The 25576-nt window shown below is 36.9% G+C and overlaps 3 protein-coding genes across 3 annotated transcripts; all 3 read left to right on the top strand.

Moving 5' to 3' along the window:
• The first annotated feature begins 664 nt into the window (after window positions 1–664).
• Window positions 665–11529, top strand: oga (O-GlcNAcase). Its single transcript, XM_060872186.1, has 16 exons — window positions 665–1351; window positions 1595–1646; window positions 1751–1848; window positions 1963–2093; window positions 2186–2357; window positions 2457–2555; window positions 2650–2934; window positions 3660–3818; window positions 3934–4562; window positions 5062–5236; window positions 8193–8278; window positions 9241–9345; window positions 9595–9686; window positions 9854–10046; window positions 10144–10303; window positions 10478–11529. Exons 1-16 carry the CDS (start codon window positions 1189–1191, stop codon window positions 10612–10614), a joined length of 2736 nt encoding a protein of 911 aa, XP_060728169.1. The 5' UTR covers window positions 665–1188; the 3' UTR covers window positions 10615–11529.
• Window positions 11530–12527: 998 nt separating this feature from the next.
• Window positions 12528–17523, top strand: npm3 (nucleophosmin/nucleoplasmin, 3). The gene is made up of 5 exons (XM_060871352.1): window positions 12528–12694; window positions 13048–13133; window positions 13601–13720; window positions 14200–14293; window positions 16296–17523. Exons 1-5 carry the CDS (start codon window positions 12622–12624, stop codon window positions 16400–16402), a joined length of 480 nt encoding a protein of 159 aa, XP_060727335.1. The 5' UTR covers window positions 12528–12621; the 3' UTR covers window positions 16403–17523.
• Window positions 17524–17873: 350 nt separating this feature from the next.
• arl3a (ADP ribosylation factor like GTPase 3a) lies at window positions 17874–22551 on the top strand. Its single transcript, XM_060872185.1, has 6 exons — window positions 17874–18014; window positions 19136–19279; window positions 20397–20513; window positions 20690–20740; window positions 20962–21147; window positions 21254–22551. The coding sequence occupies exons 1-6, from the start codon at window positions 18012–18014 to the stop codon at window positions 21299–21301; spliced, it is 549 nt and encodes a 182-aa protein (XP_060728168.1). The 5' UTR covers window positions 17874–18011; the 3' UTR covers window positions 21302–22551.
• The last annotated feature ends 3025 nt before the right edge of the window (window positions 22552–25576 follow it).

The raw sequence follows: 25576 nt of genomic DNA, 5'->3' as shown, positions 1-25576 counted from the left end.
AATACGTACACACACTGCTATAACACACACACTGCTACGACACACACACTGCTATCAACACACACTGCCACCGTATATAACACACACACTGCTACGACACACATTGCTATAACACACACACTGCTATAACACACACACTACTGTAACACACACTACTGTAACACACACTGCTATAACACACACTGCTATAACACACACTGCTATAATAATAAATTAAAGACTATCTCTTCCCCTGATTTATTTTTCAGAACCCACCAGTTTGCTCATTAAAAAAATAGATAATCTACACGTGACTATTTTAAAATAAGGCACAAGGAATCCCTTTATTATTCACGTATTACTTTTAATTAATTTCCCCTGAGAGACTTTTATGAACACAAAAGCACAACACAGATATTTACAGGCAGAAGATGGCCACATAGTTCAGTTTCCGGTTTGAACAATTTATACATTTTATCCTTCACAGTGACAAAATATTTATTTATTTATTTACTTAAGTTTATTTGAATGACTTCTGCTCACACGTGCATATTTATGCAGGCACTAATAACCAATATAATCACTTTAACAAAGCCTGTAAGTGTACCATCTTGTTCTTTTTTCGAACGTCTTTGATAAAGCTTTCTGTTTTTGACTTGTTAAACCGGCTGTGACTGGTTCGAACTGGCGCATTGAGTATGCGCAGTGAGTGTAAACAGGAAGAGAAGAATTAGACTCTTAACGAACGAGACGTGAGAAATAATACGTGGCTACTGTTTATTTATTTTTTCGTTAATTAGCTCGTTACGTTTATGTACACGACGTTTATTTAATCGTACGAAATATGTGTCCTACAGCGGAACAGTGAAACAAGGTCTGCCAGAGGAAAGAGATAGTTAGCGTTAATGTTCCGTTATCTAGCTAATTGCTAATAGCTAACGGCTCTGACAGGATTTTGACGCTCTGGCAAATCTCGTTAGCTTAAATGGCTAAATAAACAGTTGCGTGAACGGAAAAGACTTGTTATAAATATTGCTAGATTGCCATAGTTACAGAGTGACTTTAAATTTGCATTTTTATAGCCGACGCTATGGCCCACTAACATAACCGCGACCTAATATATAGCTAGCAAAGTTAGCCACTTCTGAGAAAAAAAGACGTTTTCACTATTTAGCGACGTTTTTTAAATTGCATTAGCTGCTCGTGGAAATGGTTCAGAAAGATAAATTAGTGGACTTGTCCCAGTCGGACCCTGAGCCGTGTCCAGGAGGGACGGAGGTCGGTGTGGTGGAGGTCCAGAGCTCAGGAGAAGAACACAGGGTCGTGGCTGAGAGAACAGGCCGCAGGAAATTCATCAGCGGTGTTGTTGAGGGTCAGTTCACAATTCTGTGTAGCTTCGTTAACGCGCATGAAATGTATCTGACAGCTAACACTAAGTAATTATGTTTTTTTTTCGAGGACGTTTTTATTTAATTTGCATCATTAACTTGAATGTGATGTAGAGTGCTAGTGTTGTTGAATGGTTTTGAAACGTTTTGCTAGCACGGTTACCATCTTACCGAGGTTGGAATGTGTGAAGTGTGTGTGAAAAACTGTTTCCCCCTTTTCTTACTAGGCTTTTATGGTCGACCATGGACAATGGAACAAAGAAAAGAGTTATTTCGGAGGTACTTTCCCCTGACTTCTATATACTTCATGTAATATATACTTCATATTAACTGGATGCTTTGAACTCTGATTGATTTATACAAGGCCGTTTTGTCATTTCCAGACAGCAGAAATGGGGATTAAACACCTATCTGTATGCACCTAAAGACGACTACAAACATAGAATGTTCTGGAGAGAGATGTACTCTGTGGAGGAAGCAGGTAAAATATATTGTCGGAGGACAAAAACCTAGAATGGTGCCTGAAAGATTAGTGATGTGCTGTTAAGTTTTAACTAGGTGGTGGTTATATCATTTTGTTATCTTTCTTTTATAGAACAACTTATGATCCTGATAAGTTCTGCAAAAGAGCATGGAATTGAGTTTATTTATGCCATTTCACCTGGCCTGGATATAACATTTTCAAACCAGAAGGAGATTTCTACACTGAAAAGAAAATTAGACCAAGTAAATGGTTTAATCATATTTTATGAAATATATTTTTTTAATACAGTAAACCTTTCCCCCCACATCTCGCTAATACTTTATTGTTCATTCAGGTCTCTCATTTTGGATGCAAGTCATTTGCTGTACTTTTCGATGATATTGATCACAACATGTGTCCGGCTGACAAAGAAGTATTTAGTTCATTTGCACATGCACAAGTTTCTATTACCAATGAGATCTACCAGTATTTGGGAGAGCCTGAAACATTTTTGTTTTGCCCCACAGGTAAAATAAAAGATTCTCACACTTTATTTTCTGTGTAAAAGGCTCTTTTGTTATGTCTGTTTTGTTTGCTTAACTTTTTTTTTATCTTGTACTTTTTAGAATACTGTGGAACGTTTTGTTACCCAAACGTGGCCCAGTCTCCTTACCTGCGTACTGTTGGTGAAAAGCTCCTGCCTGGCATTGACGTTTTGTGGACGGGTATGATTTTGTCCGATGAATAATATACACATTTAATATGTGTAATGGTTTGTATTTTATTGCTTACCTTAGTGTCCTGTTTGTTTGTTTTAAGGTCCAAAAGTAGTTTCTAAAGACATAACGGTAGAGTCTATTGAAGAGGTGACAAAAATCCTGAGGAGACCGCCTGTCATCTGGGACAACATTCATGCCAATGACTATGATCAGAAGCGGTTGTTTCTTGGCCCTTATAAAGGCAGGTCCACAGAACTGATCCCTAGGCTAAAAGGAGTCCTCACCAACCCCAATTGTGAATTTGAGACCAACTTTGTGGCAATTCACACATTAGCAACATGGTATAAGTCTAATATGAATGGAGTGAGAAAGGATGTTGTCATGAGTAAGTATTATAACCAAGTTATTTAAATCTTAATTCAGGGATGTTCTGTAATCTGACACATTATATTGAATTTTCTATGATTTTTCCTCTAAAATACCTCAAAGTTTTTGTTGCTGGCAACATGTAGGTGTTGCTAGAATTGAAGTGCATTGGACAGATTGTGGGGGGGCACGGTGGCTTAGTGGTTAGCACGTTTGCCTCACACCTCCAGGGTCGGGGTTCGATTCCTGCCTCCGCCTTGTGTGTGTGGAGTTTGCATGTTCTCCCCGTGCCTCTGGGGTTTCCTCCGGGTACTCCGGTTTCCTCCCCCGGTCCAAAGACATGCATGGTAGGTTGATTGGCATCTCTGGAAAAATTGTCCCTAGTGTGTGATTGCGTGAGTGAATGAGAGTGTGTGTGTGCCCTGCGATGGGTTGGCACTCCGTCCAGGGTGTATCCTGCCTTGATGCCCGATGACGCCTGAGATAGGCACAGGCTCCCCGTGACCCGGATAGTAGTTCGGATAAGCGGTAGAAGATGAATGAATGAATGGACAGATTGTTGGTTGAGTTTTAGCTCTGTGGTCTTGCATGAGAAGCAGTATGAATAGTTTTTTGTGTGTGTGCAAAGAATAATAGCAATAGCGAATTTGCATTTCCTAACGTCTTTTTATTTATAATGAAATTTTATTTACATTTGTTTGATTAAAATGAACATACTCATTATCTTGTTGTGTGTTTTTGCAGCAGACAGTGAAGACAGTACAGTGTCCATTCAAATAAAATTGGAGAATGAAGGAAGTGATGAGGAGTTGGAGACAGACATACTTTATAGTCCACAGATTGCCCTTAAACTGGCTCTTACTGAGTGGCTCAGCGAGTTTGGAGTGCCTCACCAGTACAACAGTAATTTCCTTTATTTGATTATTCAATATTAAAAAAAATTAAATTGAACTACATTCTGTCTACAGTGATTTTAGTGGGTTAGTCTGTATGTTGCTCACTCCAGCTATTTTGGCAGGCCGTCAGGGAACTCTCGGTGGTCCGAAGAGTGCCACCATTGATGTGCCTTCCATGACTACTCCCACTCTAGGATCGTCCACTATAGTAACCACAGTTTTCCAACAGCCCATTATGAGCCCTGCTGCTCCTCTCAGTGAGGATTCACACACCCTGCACAAAGAGGAGGAGGAAGTGGAGGTGGAAGTAGAGAAGAAGGATTCAGATGAAGAGCCCATGGAGATGGTGTTAGAGAAACAGGATGAAGTAGAGGATGCCAAGAATGTCAATCAGATCCTCACAAAAATTGTTAAAGCTGCTATGACTGAGGAGCTCAAACCCATGGACACTGATAAGGAGAGCATATCAAAGACTCCAGAGATGTCAGTTCAGGAGGACTCCAGCAGTGACATTGCACCCATGCAGACTGATGAGCAGCTTAATAAAGAAATGTTTGTTCCAGGGCCTGATGAGACACCTCTGTACACAGCTGAGGCACTCACATTGGAGGACCTGTCTCTGTTGGCAGAACTGTTTTACTTGCCATATGAGCATGGTCCTAAAGCAGTGCAGATGCTCAAAGAGTTCAACTGGCTCAGGGCTAACACCAGCATTGTTAGTGTAAACTCCAAATGTAAGGACTCTGAGAAAGTAAGTGTTATGAGACAGGACATTTTATTATACTGTTTGACTATAAGTTTACTTTACATAACCTTATCCATCTCTTGGTCATATTTAGAGCACATCACTGTAAGTTTTCAACATTTGGTGATCCCAAATATATTATTATTTTTCTTTTACTTCTCTATAATGAACACAAAGAAAATGTCACTACTTAACAAATAAATTTTTGTTTATTTTGATCATTTTTTTGCCAATTTAAAATTTTCTGTCATTGTTGTGTTGTATCATAGTTTATCAGTTTTCTATTACATTTGTGGTCATTACCTGAGCATCATTTTTGTATCAAGTGAATGGAAATGGGATAGATCCAGGAAGTACAGTGTATCAAAATGGAGGAAATGCAGCCTCTGGTCTAACCACTTGGTGGTGCTTTTAAAAATGTCTCATTGTAGAGAGTAATTTTTCTTTTTGTAACAGTTTCTAAAATGTTTGCTTTATATTGACTTGAGGTTTGTGCTCTTGTCAGGTAACTGAGTGGCACACCAGAGCAGAAAATTTCGAGAAGATGTGTTGTGCTGTCATGCAGATGTTCACCCGACTCTCCAACTCGGCCAATCGAACCATTTTGTATGATTTGTATCCCTATATCTGGGATATAAAAAGTATCATCTCTATGGTGAAATCATTTGTCCAGTGGTTAGGTAGGTGTGACTTTTTCATAAATGGAACTTTTGGGGATAATCTTACATTTAGTACACACACGCTGTGGTTTAGCATCCATATCAAGACGTTTTGTGTAGAATCAAGAATATAGAAAATCAGGAATGTATCTAAAACATATGGCAAACCTTTTTGATATAACAAGGTATAATCAACTTGTCATTTAGTTTACGGGAACACAAATATGCCTCGTATGTTTCCTCAAATTATCTGCACCAATTTTCAAGGTTAAAATACCTAATACTTAAAAAAAAAAAAAAACTTTAAACAACCTGACCATGTTGCTTTACTCTTTTATTTCACCTCCATAGTGTTTCACTGTTTTATATATATTGTTTTTCTCCACTGACTGAATGCTGTCTTCAATGCTAGACTGCTCTCATTTGTTTTCCTGTTCAGCTTAATAAAGTAAGCTAAACAATAGTTGAACCTCAATGAACTTACCTGTATAAAAATAGAGATTATAATTTATTTGGCCATGGTTTGGGTTGCCAGTGTGGGTCCTGCTGCTTGCTGTGTGTCCGATATGATTGTGCGTTAACTCAGCAACACCTGCTGGCATTTTTTTCGATCAAGGGCCTGATCGTGATGGAAAGTTGATTCTCTTATGCCCTAGCGCGCCGCGCATGCGAGCTTGTAAAGCGAGACAGTGGTGTAAGGCTATTCTGGTGCGATTTTAATTTTAGAACACTACAAGTTAATTGGAGCAAGACATTGATCAAATCACTGCAATGTAATATATATATATACACAAAATTGATGAATGCTTTACTCTAACTGTACTCATCTGAGCTGGGACAGTGCGCTTTACCAAGTGTGTCCATACGTAATTTTATTTATAAAGAAAAAGTTATTTTGAATTAGAAAATGCTTTGCATTTTCATTCTTCGTCTTTTTTCAGTTACTTTGGGAATTGTTCATATGTGGACTATTTTTAATATGATCTCCATTACTGAGATGTATGGTTAGAGTACTGGATTCACTTCTAATTTTTTGTATTTGTAAAATGGTGATTGAATAATTATAGCACCAGCATGGCCTGGGTTACCTTGGTAACCACATTTCATTCACAGGTTTCTGTCCAGCTATATGACAAAGCAACACAGCAGGCAGCAACCAAAAACTGGTCAAGCCTCATCTCAGTCCAAAAGAATCAGGGAAATACACAAGATAATGTATGCTGCAGCTCAGAAATGTCTTGAGGCATTTAATACAAAATATTTATGTACATTTGTATTTTTTAATACAAATTTATTTCAAAAGCAATGAACCTTTAATCTCTCTTTAAGTGTCTCTCTTAAAAAGAGATGTCAGTTTGTACCACTGGAAGCCTTAGGTCTTGCTTGTGTGGTGTAAGATTGCACCCTATTGACTGGATCTCAGCTTCTCTGCACAACCAGCCAAATTAAGTATGCCTGCAACCCGACTTTATCCTTAGCTGCTTGGTCCAATGCAGTGCAGATGGCAGTCAGTCAGCGCCTCACTGCTGTTGTCCTAAAATTACTTACTAACGAGCTCTTCTATTGTCTTTTCCCTTCATTATGCACAGATGGAAGAATCCTCAGCACAAGTTTCTACTGCTATTGGATGGACAGTGGACTATGAATGCACTGTGTTAGCATTATTAGAACGTTTTTGGGGCGGGTTTTTTCTTTTCTTACTGTTTTTTTAATATTAAGTAACATTTGCAAATGTTTTGGAAAAAGAGTTATTTTAAATGAAGTCACATTTGCGCAGCGATAGTTGAAGGCATAAGTGTTAACCCCCAGATTTTTTTTTCTGGCAGCTCTAACGTGATGATTGTTTCCATCAGTAGGCCTAATTGAGATGGCTACATGACCAGCCACAAAGCACCACCTTAGGGGAATGTTTTTGTGTTCATTGGCCTTATTTATTTTTATTATTAGATATTTTTTATTTAATGTGAAGTTGTAGTTCTTAATGTATTGTATGCACTAATTAACGTCATTTTAACCGTCTGAATTCCCCTCAGATGGTGCGTGTTTGTGCTGTGTCCTGCCATTTCTTCAGAGGATGGTCGCTTAAGTATTTGTATGGAATCCAGTTTAAATGGCAGCATGTTGTCACTTGTGTAATTGCTGCATTTGTCTTGTTACATGACTTTGCGTTTCAGTCTTTTTGCATTTGGTGGTCAGTGGTAACATTTGGAGCAATTGTTTTTAATAACTATTTTATCAGAACAGGATAAAGGGATGAGGATTAGTTGTCAAAGTTTTCTCATAGTGAAAGCAGTTCTGCTCTTTTGAAAGGGTTCTGGTCTGTAAGGGTATTAAACCTAGGCTCTATTCCGAATTGCTTGAGCTGATAAATAGCGCTTGTCAGTCATGTGACAAGGCAGATGTAAATGTGACTTCAGACCAGTTGTAGAATTCAGAGGGGCTTCAACAGCTGAAGCTTAATTAATTACATGCAAGCCACTGATGTAGAAACAAAATCTCTAAACAAACTGTCATTAATTAAAGAGGAGCAGCTCATTAGATAGCTCATCATTCACAAAAAAACCTTTTCTTCTGCATTATGGTAAATAAATAGTTACTTTGTTTTAAGATATTAATATTGTTTAATAAATCTTAATTTAATAGTGAGCATCAGTTACTGCGTTTAACAGTCTATGATTTTAAAGACTATCTTGCAGCACAGATCCTGATGATTGGTCTTGCATAACATGTTTACATCAGAGATTGTCCCGTTATCAATCTAAGCTTTAGCTGCTTGAGCCCAAAAGATCCAGGTTTTAAGTGTTTTTTGTTTATATTTCGATAAAATATGTAATTATAGTGCGCGAAAGTATTACCGTTTACTTTTTTCAATGGAGTGATATGGAAATAGATACCACTATACCCCATACCCCCTTCCTCCTCATTTTGGCTGAAAGCCCCTCACATAACATTCTCCGCTTGGATCTGATCTCAACAGGGTGTCGTAGTCAGTCCTCAGCACAGTTCTTAAGTGGAGACCAAGAGCCCTGGGCCTTTAGGGGCGGTCTAGCGGGAGAGTTCCAGGTATCCTATATTGAATTCACAGCCAAATGTTAAAAATGGAGTTTTCATTTTGTTTCTGGTGTGCTTGCAGAATATTAAGGGTTGGTCTGTTGAAGGTGTGCTGACAGATACAACAAAATAGTTGAAGTAAATCACTTGCGTCTAACCAGAAGTGCTGAACTGTAATATACAAGGAATATGAATACCTTTACAGACAGTTGTATGGATGGTAGTGTTTTCTGAAACAACCTAAATTTGGGTTTCTTTCAGCAACTGCCCAAAAGAGATGTGGCTTTTCCCTTTGCGCCTGCGATTGCGCAGCATGGCTAGGGTTTATTTTCATGACACCTTATTCCTTTGCAGGAAGCGCAAAAGTTATCTGCTGCGCCTGCATCTGCAATACCGCGCTTAGGTGTGCGCCTGCGAGTTCGCCTGCGGAAAGCTCCATGAGCAAATAAAATTAAATAATTAAAACTCTTTAATGCTTAGGTTAGTAATTTTAATGTGATTTCACATTTACAGCTATAGTATGAAGTATAAATGACATTTTGCTCTGATATTTGGTCATGGAGTTTTTGCTTGATGTGTGCCCACATCATTCATTTTCTCTACAGGAAATGCGCAGCGATGCCTTACTGTGGGAAAGGGGCATCTCCTTTAGCCAGTTAAGCCTTTCTCAGACCAAGCCTGCAGCCATGTGGTCCATTGAGTATTTGCTTTTGGTTTCTTTCAAAAAACATGAAAAATGCACAGAAAGGTATTAAACTTATGCTGTTTACCTGCTCTTGCTGATCACTGACCAACCAAAAGAGCCAATTTTAAACATTACTATCATGCCAGCATTTGGTTACTGTTGCACTCTTGCGTGTCAGGTTGGTTCAGCAGGGGCAGAGGAACTCAGAAATCTAAGTCTGATTGAAAATCTGCTCAGTCATTCACTTAAAGCAGGTCAAGTACTGATGTTTTTCCATTGATCTTCACAGCGACTCTTGCCAATAGATGGGGCAAACGACCTTTTCTTTCAGCCACCACCATCAATGCCAACTTCCAAAATCTATTCCATAAGGCCTTACTTTCCTAAAGATGAGGTAAGTGATGAATTTGTGGCCTTGTACATTTTGTAATTATTCACAGTATTGAATTACCCGAATGCAGAAATTTCAATACCATGATAATTGTGAATTAATTGTCTCTTATGATATTATACTTGTTGAATATGTTTGTATTCCCAGTTTAAACAGTACTGTTAATATAATTTGCAGGACTATTAATTCATTGTGCTAAATCAGTATACTCTTTTGTCTCTTTATACACTTTGTGTGTGATTGCCTTCTTAGGCTGCTGTCTATAAGATCTGCAGGGAAATGTACACAGAGGGATGTGAGGATATTCCTTTTTCTGACCAGGAACCAGACCTGATTGGGGACAGGTAACGCACGGATAATTTGTATAATCATTAAATCTAACCAAATCCTTTGATATCAATAAATAGTATCCCAATTGTACAATTCACTTAGTTCAAAAAATCAATATGTCTGCTTGTTAGCTGTATTTACTAGCTGTATCTCATATACTGCCTGTGGATTGTTACATCAGGTTAGTGGGAGGGTTTTTGACACTTAGCCCAGACTATGGCTTTGTCCTGGAGGATGAAGAGGGGATCTGTGGCTATGCCTTAGGCACAGTGGACGTCAAGCCCTTTTTTAAGAAATGCAAGATGAACTGGATTCCATTCATGCAAGAAAAGTATAATAAGCCTGATTCAGAGAAGGATCTGTCTGAGGCAGAGGTAAGAAATGGTCCACCAAACACATTTTTACCATGTATAGCCAGTCACCTTAAATGCACAGCAATGTGAATGGTTGTTTCTGTATTTTTCCCTGCAGAAAATGATGCTAAGCTTTCATGAGGAAGAGGACAATTTGCCAGACTCATTTCTTAGTAACTTCCCCTCACTCATAAAGGTGGACATTCATGCCAAAGTAACAGACCCCAGTGTGGCCAAAAGCATGATGGGCTGTCTCCTTTCATCCTTGAAGGAAAATGGTATGGGCTGTTATTTTGTGTCCAAGTGTATGTTTTCCAAGTAGAATCTTACTTCCTGTTCTTGGACTCCTGTTCTACAGCTGCCTAAACCCTCTTATGGAGATTTAAAGTTAAAATGTACCAGTTTTAATGTCTTCTCATGATTATATCTTTTTTTACTGTTTCTTTTTTCAGGCTCTCATGGTGCCTTTTGTGAGGTCCGTCAGATCGACAAACGGATGTTGGACTTCTATGGCAAACTTGGCTGCTTTGAAGTAGCCAAAATGGAGGGCTTTCCAAAAGATGTAATTATAATGGGAAGGAGTTTGTGAAAGGGAGCCATGTGGAAGCCTATTGCCCTCGAAAGAACTTGTACAAAGCTACAGTGTCTGCATGAAAGACCTGGGGTGTCTTACTACCTGTAACAGTGTACACATTGGTACCATTGGTTGCACTCATTGTGTGCTCTTCAGAAATATCTGAAAGTGTTTAAGTAACTTATGTTGTAGCTGATGGTTGCTCTACATTGCAAATCAGAGGGGTATGTGTCTGTCTCTATTTTATTCTTTTTCTTCAATGAGACCCTCTCTGGTCTTAAACTGTTTGAGCTGGCCACATACCATTTAGCTCGTTACACACGTAGATGGTTACATTGAAGACACATTCACTATAATGCAGGTTTGACTGCGTGTAAAGTGCAACATAATTAGCAGATTAAACTATTAAACGAGAAAAAATTCCATGCCTTTTTTACTTTTATTTTTCAAGCTTGAATAACTATTCAGCTGTACTCTGGATGTTAGAGATCAACTACTTTGTTTGGTTTCCAGCCACAAACATTTAAAGCAGCATTAGAATTTTCATGGCATCTATCTTTGGATGTATTCTCAGAAGTGATGAATTGGAATTTGTTAAGAATGCACATATAAGGAACTTGTATGTCCTTATAATTGCATGGACATTTGTTTTTGCTTCAGTGTAAGGCAGTGTAATTTGTGTATCTTGATGATACAGCTGTGTTTTGGTCTGTTGACTTCAGTGTTTAGCGACTTAATTTTAAGGGACTCCGACCCCCACACCACCCCTGGAATGGTATGAGGTTATGTCAGTTGTATATCCAGTCTCAACCAAAATGTAAAGTAATCAAAACTTACAAAAATACAGTTTGATTTAGACACATGCTTTTTTATTTTTATTTTATATATATTTTTTTTGTATGAAAAATAATTAAAAAGGTTCTACAGATTGACATTTCAGTTATTTGCAAGTCAATGCCTAAGGCATCAAACAAAAGTTTTAGCTATAAAAGTGACTGGGGCTTCAATCAGAGAGTGTTTGTTCTCGTTAATTTGGTCGTCCCCCCCCCCTTTTTCCCCCTCCCCCCCCTTTTTTCCCCCCTCCCATGTTTAAGCCAGTTCCGTATACATACATGGTATTCTCTCACAATTAATAGGCTGTCTAAATACAGATATAGTAGAGAGATCTGATATAACCTTTTATTTGTGCTTCCCTGTACCCTGTCCCCAAATGTCTTGAATAGTAATTTGCTTTTCCATGTTTTTTGCAATATTTGGTTTAAGGAGCTTGAGATTGCATTCATGTGGAAAGGGCTTCATTCAAAGGTATAAATACATTTAAGAAATTTCTGTAATTCAAGTTGTAATTATAAATATGTATGTAATATAGTTGTACTTTCTGTAAGGTTTCTTTGTAACTAAGATGGTTCGTTACAATAAAGTATGTTTAAAAAAAAAGGTAGAGGTAAATGTTTTATTGCTGGTAATGTCGACATAATTGGTTAATTCTCATATGTTCTTAGATAATACAATCATTTCTTTGGTGAAAAGGTTTGCAACAAATATCCAAAGTTAAAGTTACAACACAGTGTGAAAAGTTCTGGGACCTCAATAGAAAATCACTTCAAATTGCTTGTAATCATGAAGGAGTTACTCTTCCATTAGGGTAACGTCTTTGATTTAATCCTCCAGGTTGATAGATATTTTATGGATGTATATTTATTCTGTATTGTTTATATTAATTGATTTGTTATTTAAATTTCAATGTTTATTTTTATTATTATTGTTCCTTCTTATGGCCTACGATAAAGTCACAAAAACGTACGAAGTTTAAAAGGATTGAATAGATAAATATATACATAGAAACAGAACAATAGCCAATGGAATAGCTTGTAAAAAAAATAAAATAAATACATGCTCGAGCTAGTGACGTCATATTCCCTGCGACTGGCTCAGTGTACTCGTCACGTGTTTTGAGGCTCACTTGGACATTTGCGTTATTAACGTTCAGTTCAGTTGAATTGTCTTTGTGTATTAACAACCATGGCTTTTTTAGAGGACGAGAGCTTAAGCAGCCTAACTGGTGCACATTCACGACTGGAAAGTTATGTGTTTAGTAAGTCGAATTTCCATTTTTTTATTGTGTAGCTAAGTGTTAGCTTGCTAGCGAACACGTGGACTACAAAATATATACATCTCTTTATACGAGCACTGAAAAGTCCAGTTTGGGTGGAGAGAAACTTTCAGAATTAAGAAAAAAAAACACATTAGAAGTTTTAACAAGAATCAGCAAAGGAGAGATTTATATATATGAGCTCGAATTATACACTTATAACTTTATATCTGTATAAAATATACAGTTAATTTTGTGTTATAAGTAGTAACATACTTTGCTGTAGTAAGAAATTCGAGTCAGATGTTTTTCAGTAAGATTTTTTATTCACAATAAACTGTGTTGTTCTCCTAAAGGCTGTGAATTATCCTCTGAAGTACCTTTCTACACTTTTCAAGCAGATGAGGAAGAAGATTTGGAGCATTTTTTAGAACTCCGTACGGTGAGTAGCAGAAATTTGTATGACATTATTTTTATATATATATATATATATAAAATGTATATGTGTATAGGTTGATATTGATATTTATGGTGGTATTTATACTGTGTTGCTTATATAATTTGAGTTGTTATTTAAAGTTTAAATTTTTTATTATAGTTGTTCCTTCTTATGGCCTAAGATAAAGTAAAAAAAGTAAGAATTCTAAAAGGATAGAATAAATAAATATATATGTATAGAAACAGAACAATAAAAAATTAATATAACTGGCCATACACATACACACTGTGTGTGTGTGTGTGTGTATGTATGTATGTATGTATGTATGTGTGTGTGTATATATATATATATATATATATATATATATATATATATATATATATATATATACACACACACACACATATACACTGTGTGTGTGTGTACAAAAATGCATAGATGTTCTCTTAACTCTATCCCCCCTGCTGTAGATCTGCCTTGGTGAAGGGGCTAAAGAGGAGAACAATGTGGTGGAGGTGACTGCTATGAATCACAGAGGAAAAAAGATTTCAGTCCCATTAGCAAACCTCCACATATCTTGTCTTCCAATGGTAATGTAATTTTAGTGAATTCATTTTAGATGTTTATTTAAGAATAAACACTCTGTTGCCATTACTGTTTGGTCTAAAGGCTGCAGTGTACAAACAATCAATCACAGAGCATCTCTAGTTTGTGCTAAAACAGCTTTCAATAAAATGAGCCAAATTTGTATTCAGATAAACGGTATAATGTTTCTTATATTTTATTTTGTCCTGGATAGGTAATGCCTCAGTGATTAATTATTCAGGTTATGGTTACATTCATGTACACTGTATGGACACATGACCATCACTGAGGATGTTCTTCGAGCACATACCGGCTTGTGACCGTCAGGTGTCCAAATACTTATGGACATGTTGTATACGTACAATTAACCATTCCAGCCACAATATTGTACACACAGAAACTTTGCATTTTGTTTGTCTGACCATAACTATAAGCCAGACTGAAGCTGTTCATATTAAGCATTTTGTTGTGATATCTATTACAGGTAAGCCTGGGAGAATTTGAGTTGATGGCACCTGTTACGCTACGTCTGAAATCAGGAACTGGGCCAGTGACAGTTAGTGGATTACACCTAGTTGGTAAGTTGAGTCCAAGTCCAACTCTTGATGCATTTAATTTCTTAAATTGCATTGAACTGAAACTTATATTTTATTTGTGATTTGTCATACAGCTATAGTTTTGGCAGAATTTTTAATATTTTGGCCTATATACACACCCACAATGAATTTGGAAGTTTTATTACAAATATACAAATAAAAGAATTACAAATATTTTTTCATTCTTCCTCCATCTTCACCTGCTTCAGTGTAGTTGTTGACTGATACGTTTTATGGCCAGTTGTATTCCTTTTTTTTTCTCTCTCTCATTATTTCATGAGAGATTAATGCAATTAAAGGAGTGCCTCACAGTACTCTTTTCCAGACATTAGGCAGTCATTGAGAGAGGATTTCATCCAGGAATTAAAAAAAAAAAAATCCTTATATTTATTAGTTGTTAGTTGGTAGGTAATTGTTAGTTTGTATACTTACTTTTGAACTTGTTAAAATGGAAGGACTGTGTGTGTGTGTGTGTGTGTGTGTATATAATATATATATGGTTATTTCTAAATGGTAAATACAATATTTAATTTTTTAAATTAAACCCCTTGAATTACAGCTGAAAGTCTACACTTTAATAACTTTTTTGATTGTCTTTGTACATCACCACAGTGGATTTTAAAATAAAGCAAAGTAATTGCATCACTGTCCAAATACTTTTGCACATGTTTACATGTTGAAAATGTACCACTTTTGGTTTAGTTTGGTTTAGCATTTATAACTTTGAAATTACTGCTAGTTTAGGACTAGCCTAATTTTACATAATTCAAATTCTAATTGATATAAATGCCTCATAAATCTCATGATTGCCTTTACACAGACAACCTTTACCTTGTTTAAAGCAAAGAAGTTCAATATTGTTTTCTGATAAAGTGTTTCTGGGAGTATGAAAAAATCAATAGATATAAACATAAACAGCACAAGTTTTAACCTGGGACATTGTGCAGGTTTCCAAGTGTTAACTCTCAGTGCCAGTCCCAAGCACAGATAACATGGGAGGGTTGCGTCAGGAAGGGCTGATGGTCAAACACCTCTGCCACACCAAGTGTGCAGACCAGGTGATCTTCTGTGGGGACTCTGAACAACAGCAACAATGTTGTACATGTTTCTCACATTGGCCACAAAGGAACAATTATGTATCAAATTATTCCTCACATCAGAATGTGTTTGAATGTGTGATGTAATGTGTTTCCCAAAACTCATAGTTCTGTGCAGATTTTACCATGAAATGTTTTTACTGCAGATAAAATCAAATCTTACCGATCAACTTAATCGACTGTAAATTCACTGTCATCTGTATTATCAGTTGACTGATTTTACTTCAGCTTTATTGCTGCAGCTTTATATTGTATACTTAATAATTTTCACTTTTTGTTATTAAGTATTAGTCATTATTTCTTATTTGATCAGAGAGGATGTTTTTTTTTTTGTTGTTGTTTTTTGAGTTTTTCCTTTTATACATGTCAGTAATATTGAAAAGAACAAGTGAATGTATGCAGATTTTCAGAAAATTCAAGTTCATCTGGCTATAGTTGTAGACTGTACTTATTATTTTGGAAATAATTGTATAAAATAAGCTTATATACCATGCTGGATAATCTAAAATTATCTGAAATCTGCAGTTAAATACCAGTTTAGCCACTGCATTTTTGTTGTAGACATCTTGCTGTTCAGTGTGCTCATCACTTGTTACTTGTCCTGGATCTAGGACTGATTCCTCAAAGCGCATTTACTGATATTGATCCATCCTTATAAGATGTAAGTCAGTTAGACAATTGGTAGGCATCCATTATTTGGTCATTTTCATTGTGTAAAAACACCTACTGTGGAACAGCTTTGCAGAATGCTAAATCATGTGTTCTTGAAGATGTGGTGTGTACAGAGAAGCTAGCTGTTTTTAATATGTGATAAATGTACACTTTTTCACAATAATACACTTTTTCTGTTTAAATAACTCACTATTATCCCCCTTTTTTATATTCAGCTTCAGACAATGAAGAGCCAGAAGCATCTGATGAAGATGATGAGTCTGAGGAGGAAATGCCCGCTATTAAGCCAGCTAAAAAGAAGCAGAAACTCAACAGTTTATGAATTTGTCAGAAATTTTTATACAATGTTCCATAAATTGTTTTCATTACAATTACAATGGACTGCAGAGCAAAACAAAAAAAATGTGAAGTTGAAAATTTTTAAAGGAATTGTGTGGACTTGCTCCATGTACATTTTGTGCATAATGTGAAGTGTTTTTACAGTTAATTTGTATCGTTCCAAATGCTTCGTTTGTGTAATACAAGCCGTTTTTGCTTGTCTTTTAGGATACATGGCATTTTGGAACAAAACTATATTTCTTTGTGTTAAAAGTTTGTTGAGGGACGGTTAATGTTTCACCAAGAAATGCGTGTTCATATTGTTAATTAGCTTTAAAGTCGTTCACCAGCACTGAATCCTATAGCGATTCAAGCGTGATTTTTTTTTTTTTTTTTATAAATGTGGTTTTGATGGTGTATTTAGTGTTGCTTGTTGAAACACAAAGGACTGCCATGATTTACCTATTTGTACATTTATAGAATTTGCTGAAATCTGTAGCAAAGGATTACTTTTTCTTTCTTCTCCATGCTCTGTTAAACATCAAACGTTTACTATCATATTATCATTAAGAATTGCAATTTCTGTTCTTATACAGCACTATATTTCTTTGTTCTTAAGATAATTCAACACATTATGGATCTAGACAATACAGTTAATAAAAAAAGAGTGCATAAATAAAATAGTCCAGGTTTGTTTTAGCTAGAGAGAGCTGTTTTTGCAAGAGCAAACTGAGGACTTGAGATTATTTTGTCGATTGGTTTTATATTCCTAGCTTTGTATTTTACAATATATGAAACGCTAAAGGAGACTCAGTGCCGTTTTGCTGGCAAAAGGAGATTGTACAAATACCTGTGTACTAAGGTTTCATTATGATATTGATTTTGCTAGAACAAGGTCATACAGGCCAGCAGTTTTGGTTAATTTAATCAACCATTAGATTGGATTCGGTCATTTTGACTGTGATTAGGGGGTTAATTTGACTGTAACTGGGGGTTAGTTTGCGTATTTCTGTAACTGCTGATCTCGTTGGATCTTCATGCACAAGTCTCTAGCGTTTCCTCAGAATGGTGAAATAAAGAAAAACAAACAGTTCTGCCTTCTTGATGAGAACGGTCATTGGCAATTGACCAGACTGGTTTAAGCCAACATAAAAATTACAGTACAACTGTATTTGGCAGAAGATGTATATTGAACCATCAGTTTGATGAGCTACAACAGCCGAAGACCCTGTTGGGGTCCACTTCTGTCCGCCAAGAACAGAAAGCTGGAGGTGCGGTGGGCACAGGATTACCAAAACTGGATATTAGACTGGAAAAATTAGGAATGTGAATCCCTTCATGGTCGCAGTTAAAACATTTTCTAATGGCTACTTTTGTCAAAAGTCGTCTCAAACAGGATCCATGAACATGACCGTGTTTTTCAGCAGATTTCCTATTAACCAGATCTGAATCCAGTACGAAGGCGTATGTGTGTGTGTACAGTATATGTTATCTCCCGGACTCCACGCGCCCTCACACCGGATCTCCTCGGTGATCTCTGAACCGACTCAGCACGTGACGTCACTGTCTTCCTTAGTAACCCTCCTCGGCGTCTTCGGAGGAAAACCATCAACATGGTGCGTAGCGAATTCATTTGTTTATTAGTTTAATGTACAACAGACCGGACCGAAATCACACGTACAGTTCACGCCGACCGAACGTTTCCACACGAATGTATGGGCACGTTAAAGTGTTGTGTTTAAAGGCCCCGTTAGCTGACGTGACAAAATTAGGTCGCTAGCTAATGTGCTAACTAACGGATTTTGTGACTTAACTCGAGCCAGATAGCGGTTTCTGTCTGTCTTATGAGTCATCAATGAATAGAAAATACAGTAAAATATTATCGACTAACATACTTTGTGTTTAGGTCTGAATCCAGTCTAAAACTGACCGTATTGTTTGCTGCTAATCCGAAAACTAAAACTAGTTACTGGTCTGACTTATTTGTTAGTAGCTACAAATGTCTGCTGAACTAGTTTTCAAGAAAACATTCAAATATAAAACATTTAAATATATTATTCTGAGTCGTGTTGATTTCTTGTTTTCCAGACAACATGTGTGGACTACAACTATTAGCATTATTCCTAAACTAATAAACCGTTTTTACATTAGTATTAATTATCAGTGAACTGTGATGAGACTTTAATTCATTAATAATAATAATAATGATGATGATAATAATAATAACAATAATATATAAATTAAGTAAGTCTTTTCGTCGCCATTGAAAATTTCAGTGAACATTTTCTCAGTTTGGAGGTAAGAATTATGACAAAACTTGTTATAAGTAGTCAGAAGAGAAGCCATGGTACAGTCTGTGAATGCAGTTTATCAATATTTTCATTTTGTGAGAGGTTATTGTTGTAAAAAATACCTTGTTGTAAACGTTGGACACGTGAACATCAGAACAAATACTGTACGCATCACACTTGTTCTCATCATTACATCTTACAGATGATTTGTTCTTGATTATTTGAGATTTAATTTTACTTTTACGCAAGAGATAAATGTTGGATTTTTTTGTGTTGTTATTTCTGTATAAGCCGGTTTTGACTACTGGAAGGATCAGAGAGCAGTTTTCAGTCTAATGCTTAAATGAAATATATCCTGAATTTAACTGCAGGTCTGTCCTTTTTTTTTCATTTCTGAAATCGGTCAGGTTTCAATTACATTTTGTTTTTGTTTTTTTATACTTCAGGGTTTATTATCAATTCTCCGAAAGCTGAAGAGTGCTCCAGACCAGGAGGTGCGCATCCTGCTCCTGGGACTCGACAATGGAGGAAAGACAACACTACTCAAACAGCTGGCTTCTGAGGACATCAGTCACATCACTCCTACACAGGTACAGGGTTTAACCAGGGTAAAATGTGTCTGTACAAATAAATCGTTTTTCCTGCTCAAACAGTTCTGTTCTGGTTTGGTAATTAAACTCATAAACCAGGTCAGGTGTGTTTGAATAGGGCAACCACAAAAATGTTTTGTGGTAAATATTAAATTTAGATTTGACTGAACACCACCACAGGTGACAGGGCTATCAGCAAAGCAGTACCCTACATTCACCTTCCTGTATGCACACAGATCAAGGTTACATTTACAACATATTAGTAAAGGTTTGCGTAAACCAAACCGAACATAGTCACCAGATTTAAAATGCTTCAGAAACACTGCTTTTCTTCATACTGAGAGAATGATGATAAAAATCCCGACCACACGGATGATCTGCATTTTGTCACACCCACAAAACTCGGTAAAAGGTAACGCTCACACACTTGATGAGTAAATGCCAAAGAGCATCTTCTTACAGTTAGAATTGCAAATTGACTCAGATCTATGGCAATAAAAATATATTTTATATAACAGTGTGGCAACTCTTTGAAAAGGACAACCTCTGGAACCAAATTATAGAAAAAATGAATTAGTGTATATAAATTTTATGAGGTGAAAAGAAATTAGTTTGATTAATCCAGATGATCATGAACACTAAAACTTTTTTTTTCTTTATTTAATTTTATTTTAAATTCATATTTTTTAAGTCAATGTGAAGTTAATATGAAATGACTGGGTTTCACAATATGTTCTTTAATTTTATGTGTGTAATTGTAAATAATTTAAATATAAGTAATAAGTTAAATTATCAGTGTAATTTGCATATGATTTTGCTGTTTGCTGTTACATTAGTTAAATGTACACACTCACTTACAGTAAGAGCATGAGACTTTCACAAATAACACATTTCCTGTGTAAATGCCTACACAGATGATTTATGAATAAATCTCTTCACAGCCAGCTTTCTAAGTAAGGCACACTGAACACTTTTATATGCATGTATATGGGTTTTATTCGGAATAAGGATGCACGGAAACATTTTGTGCCCCCTTTTTATTTCTCCTGCCATATGGAAGAACATTTCCTTTTAATGAAATAGGCAAGTTTCTCTTTCATCTTCTTTTTTTCACCAGGGCTTCAACATTAAGAGTGTGCAATCCCAGGGTTTCAAGTTAAATGTATGGGACATTGGAGGTCAGCGGAAGATCAGGCCATACTGGAGAAACTATTTTGAAAACACTGATGTGCTTGTAAGTGTTTTACCTTTTGCTGCTCTTAAACTCAATGGATGTTCCTTTGCTTTGCTGAATGCAACCAATGAATGTGATTTAAATTTTAATATGCTCAAGCTAAACTTTGTCATGTCTGTGCTTGTCAGTGCTTCATGCCTGTGAACACTTTCTTAATAGAACTTTGTCTGGTTTAGATTTACGTCATAGACAGTGCAGATCGGAAGAGGTTTGAGGAAACAGGACAGGTGAGCATTTTAATATGTGTGTGTACGTGAAATCTGCACAAATATTCAGTGGAAGCATGTTATGGATAAGTAAATCACAGCCTGTATGTAGTGTATGTCTAAAGGCTGAACTGTTTACATTTTAATAAATAAGGAATTTCAAAATGTAATTTTACAGAAAGACAGGAGGTTAATAAAAACAGCAGCAGTTACTGTGTGTTTTGTTGGGGTTTTATTCACAGGAGCTAGCCGAGTTGCTGGATGAGGAGAAACTAAGCGGTGTCCCTGTCCTTATCTTTGCAAATAAGCAAGACTTGCTCACCGCTGCACCAGCTTCAGAGATTGCAGAGGGTCTGAACCTGCACACCATTCGAGATCGCATGTGGCAGATCCAGTCCTGCTCTGCTCTCACAGGCGAGGGAGTCCAGGTACAAAAAATGTCTATGTTGTGCATAATCATTCCTCATTTCATGCTGTAGAACCCAATACTTTTCAAACATCTACAGTTATTTCTGCACAATTTTATTTCTTTAGGATGGCATGAATTGGGTGTGCAAGAATGTCACAGCAAAGAAGAAATAGGAGTTTATGCCATCCAGGCACTGCGTGAAAAAGCAAACACTGTGGAATATGTGGAATCTTCACCAGCTGGACCAGGTTGTCGAGGAATGATCTTTGTATCGTAGGCACCTGAGGATGCCTAGGACAAGACCCTTTAATCTCCCTGACACTAGTAAACATCCACCACATTTCATTAATCAAGTTCTGTGCCGCAGTCCTCCTGGAACATCTGATCTACTGTTGTTTTACCTTTCAGTCTGAAGACTAACCAGTGCACCTATAATAACCACTACACCTAACCCAAGACTGCAGCTATTAAAACCCGACACTCCCAGCCATACGTTTTTGACAAGGCTCATCATGGGTTTAGGCTGAGATCCTGATCGTTTCCTCGACACTCTGTGTTGTCTGAGCAGAGGCTTGTTACTTCATGTATTGCGGATTGATGATGTGCTATGAGCTATCAAAAATGTATGTGCATGTGTGTACATGTATGTGTGCACGTAGAATGAGTGAAAGCTAGTTTTATAGACTGCAGGAATGTTTCTGGTCTAATATCAGTGAGATGTTTTTGGCGTACATACTTATTTGCCCTGTCAGAGGGCACACACTTGAGTTTATTCATACACTGTTTTATATGTCAGTTATTTTAGAATCTTTAGTTCTTTATACTATTTCTTGCTTATTTCTGTTTGTGCTGTGTTGACTTCCAAAGAGCATTATGCTGGTTTGTACCATAGTACCAAAAATAAAAAAGAGTGCTAATGTTTTAATTTGGTTAATGATAGATGAGCATCAAGATAAGCCAGAGTGTTGAAAAGACTGTCCCTTCTAATTCAGGACAGGACTTGAATGAAACTGACAGGTGCCCTTGTAACAGGTTTAACAGGCTTAAGCATCTGGTTGTGGCAGTGGAGAGGTAGGTGCTTTGTGTGCGAGTGTGTCCAATCTGATAACCACTAGAGAAAAGGAAGGAACTGACATGGTGGTGTTTTTGTTTGTTTGTTTGTCTGTCTGTGTTCTGGGACCAGGATTAGCGAATATTTTACTTTGTGTATTTTAACATTCCATTCATCAGGCCTCAGTACATCAGAACCTGGTAACGGTTTATGACTGTACCTGCGTACATATCTTGTTACTGTACAATGTTTTCCTTTATTCTTTCAAATACTCCAGTGTAAAAGATTGTAATGATTTTACAGAATATTTTATGAAACACTTTCTAGAGGATAGTCATGTCAGCATAATAAACATATTGAAACACCAACAAATCATGACTTAGGCATTGTCTTTTCTTTTTTTTTTTCTTACTGAAAAGGGCAGTTACTATAAATATGGTGATATATCCTATTCTATACCTCAGTCTTTTATTTTTCTGTAAATATCTATTTGTTTTGCAGCAGTTGAGTGTAAGAATGCAAGCCTTCTTTCTTTGTGTTAGATCTTGTATTGTACCAAATGTGAGCTTGTGTTAGTTTTAGGAACGTGTAGGAGGCTGGTAAAATTGAATGCAACCCACATGCTTGTAAGGTGGGCCTGACATGAAAAAAACATTTACCTACTTCAAACACAAGATTCTCACATAGTTGAATTGTTAGCAGCCATTTATTTGATCGCTTCAGCCTGAACTCAAGCAATACCAGAGCTAAACTTTTATTTGATATAAATTCAATTAAAATCCAGATTTCAGTTTATTTTCATGGTGCCAAAACAATTGATTTTTCTTTTATTTTCTTCATCCAAGATACACTATATGACCAAAAGTATTTGTGGATACCTGACCATTGTGCTTATGAAAGCCCCCCTCCTTCCAGATTTACTCACCCTTTGAGGTTAGGTGCTGATGCTTGGCTCAAAGGCCTGTGCCACGTCTACATTGCAATTTTCCCCAACAGTGTTCAGTGAGGTTGAGGTTAGGATTCTGTAGTACTCTAAGCCAGTAAGTTAAAAGTGGCCCTATGTCTTCATGTGGTATCATAGGCAGTGCAACTCATTAATAAGAAGTGTCCTTCTTCGCTCAGAATATTGAGCCTAATGTCACCACGAAAGAAACTTAAGTTACTATGGAAACCTCTTCCACTGCTGTGATGTTTGAAGCATGGCTGATGACATGTTCCATCTGAGTGCTGTGTGGAGGTTCTGCTAGAATACGACACAATACGACAAACATTTGTTTGAAAATTCAAATTTTTTTTTATATAAATATTTATTGCTCTTAATCAATTCTTATCACTCTTTTCATCATACCCCAGTGTTAGAGAACAACTGATTGCTCTACAACTCCCAAGAGAACAAATGGTTGCTCTACAATAGATACCCAGATAGTGTATAAATGCCGCATAAATTTAATCACACTTTTACAGTAATAGAGCAATCAATTTTTTTTCTTTTAATTTTGATCAGCCATTTGTTCTAATTATGAAAATAAATAATTTAAGTTGGCCATCTGGTTATATGAATGCTGATCATACACTTCACCTATTTCCCCTCATACAGACACACATATCCACTGATAAACAGCAACATTAATATGCCTAATATTGTGCTACAAAAACAGCTCTGATCTGGTGAGGCATGGATTCCACAAGACCCCTGTAGGTGGGCTGTGGTGTTTGGCACCATGACATCAAGAACTCCTTAAAGTTTATATGATGTGAGGTGGGGCTTTTATAGATAGGACATGTACAGCACATCCCACAGATGCTTGATCGGGGTGAGGTCTGCGGAATTTTGAGACCAATTCAAATCTTGAGCTCTTTGTCATGTTTCTCAAATCATTCCTGATTAATTTTTGCAATGTGGCAGGATGCATTATACTGCTGTAAGTTGTTTAGGAAGGTTTCAAAGTAACATCCACACGAATGCCAGGACCCAAGGTCAAAGCGGAATATTGCACAGAGCATCATACCGCCTCCGCCAGCTTGATTTCTTCCCATAGCACATACTGGTGCCAAGTGGTAAGCGATCTTCATGCACCTAGACATCCACATGATGCAAAAGAAGACAACTGCTAAGTCTTTCTTCATTCTGTGTCAGGTTGTCAAATGTCAAAGCCTGTTCTTGGAATTGAGATAAACCATGGAAACCTTTGTTGACATTCCAGAATCAAACATCAGGGAAGAGGAAAGATAATTTTACTGAGACTCACACTATTTATATGACCACATAATACATTTTTACATCTGTATATCTTCTTCTGATTCATGTAGGTTCACTATTTCCACTTGTAATAAATTGAACACAGGATAGAATCTGAATATTTGGTGTCTGGTCTTTACAGCTCATTTTGTGTAGTCATGCAGTGTTAACTTTCTGATCTGGAATGAGTCATGATGATGTATCCGGGAATCACTGTGAAGGAAAGACCGCCTGGAAAAGGTTACAGCAAAACCTACACATGCAGCACAATACTGAGATTATGATTTTCTGTCAGAAGTATTTCTGTTTTGTGAGATTTTATGTTTAAATAAATTACAAGATTTTGATTGTTTGTTTATTTGAATCTTTATGGGGTCAGATTAATGCTACATTATTTACACCATGTTTATCTGTGTTTGTGTGTGTATGCAAAAGCATGCTTTGGTGTTAACTTGTCAGTGCATCACCACATTGTTGTGTATTTAATGTGCTGCTCGATGCATTTGACAGCTGTGTTTCTATGACAGCTGTGTGTGTGTGTGGTGTGTGTGTATGTGTGTGTGTGTGTGTGTGTGCGCGCGCGCACATGCCCCGAAACAGGGGCCCCCGTGAAGGTGTGTTTTACCACTGCTGCTCCGCTGGGAGACAGCCTCTCAGCTGTTGTGCAGCTGCTGTTTGCATTAGCTGCCTCAGAGCTCTACATATTTACCCGCACCACACTATGTCACGTCACACTTCTGTTTCCAAAAGCCCCAGTCTAATCAAAGACACATAAAGAGTGTGGGATGAGTCAGGCCTCCAAATATTGTGCAGAACTGCTGGTTTCATATTCCTGTAATGAGCAACTAGAGATTGGGGGGAAACTGCTGCTCTGGCTGCCCTATTTATTACCTGACCCCTTCTCTCTACCCTCCAAAATTATTAATGTAGAGATCTAGGGAATTTAGTGATATGTATCCAGGAGTGATATTTAATGATTGTCCCTGTTGAAACAAAGATGCAATGTTATTTATAAGCTTTATTACTACAAAACACATAAAACTGTGTTATACTGATCCTATTTATCTATTCTCACAATATTTCAGGGTAGACCTGTTTTTCAAATGTTTGACATAGTGGTCAAATGTTTGCTTATTATGAAAAGGAAACACACAAAGT

Source organism: Tachysurus vachellii, chromosome 6 (assembly GCF_030014155.1).
Source record: "Tachysurus vachellii isolate PV-2020 chromosome 6, HZAU_Pvac_v1, whole genome shotgun sequence".
Taxonomy (NCBI): domain Eukaryota; kingdom Metazoa; phylum Chordata; class Actinopteri; order Siluriformes; family Bagridae; genus Tachysurus; species Tachysurus vachellii.
Note: the sequence above shows the minus strand (reverse complement) of the source record. Positions and strands in the feature narration are given on the sequence as shown.

Bases quoted from the DNA above. Each gene is read 5' to 3' on its own strand.
- npm3 (XM_060871352.1), top strand. From the start codon at position 12,622: ATGGCTTTTTTAGAGGACGAGAGCTTAAGCAGCCTAACTGGTGCACAT. The intron at 13,721-14,199 runs GTAATGTAATTT...TATCTATTACAG, and splicing joins ACATATCTTGTCTTCCAATG to GTAAGCCTGGGAGAATTTGA. The intron at 14,294-16,295 runs GTAAGTTGAGTC...TTTTATATTCAG, and splicing joins TAGTGGATTACACCTAGTTG to CTTCAGACAATGAAGAGCCA.
- arl3a (XM_060872185.1), top strand. The intron at 19,280-20,396 runs GTACAGGGTTTA...TTTTTTCACCAG, and splicing joins GTCACATCACTCCTACACAG to GGCTTCAACATTAAGAGTGT. The intron at 20,514-20,689 runs GTAAGTGTTTTA...TGTCTGGTTTAG, and splicing joins TTGAAAACACTGATGTGCTT to ATTTACGTCATAGACAGTGC.
- oga (XM_060872186.1), top strand. From the start codon at position 1,189: ATGGTTCAGAAAGATAAATTAGTGGACTTGTCCCAGTCGGACCCTGAG. The intron at 5,237-8,192 runs GTAGGTGTGACT...TGATCTCAACAG, and splicing joins ATCATTTGTCCAGTGGTTAG to GGTGTCGTAGTCAGTCCTCA. The intron at 9,687-9,853 runs GTAACGCACGGA...TTGTTACATCAG, and splicing joins CCAGACCTGATTGGGGACAG to GTTAGTGGGAGGGTTTTTGA.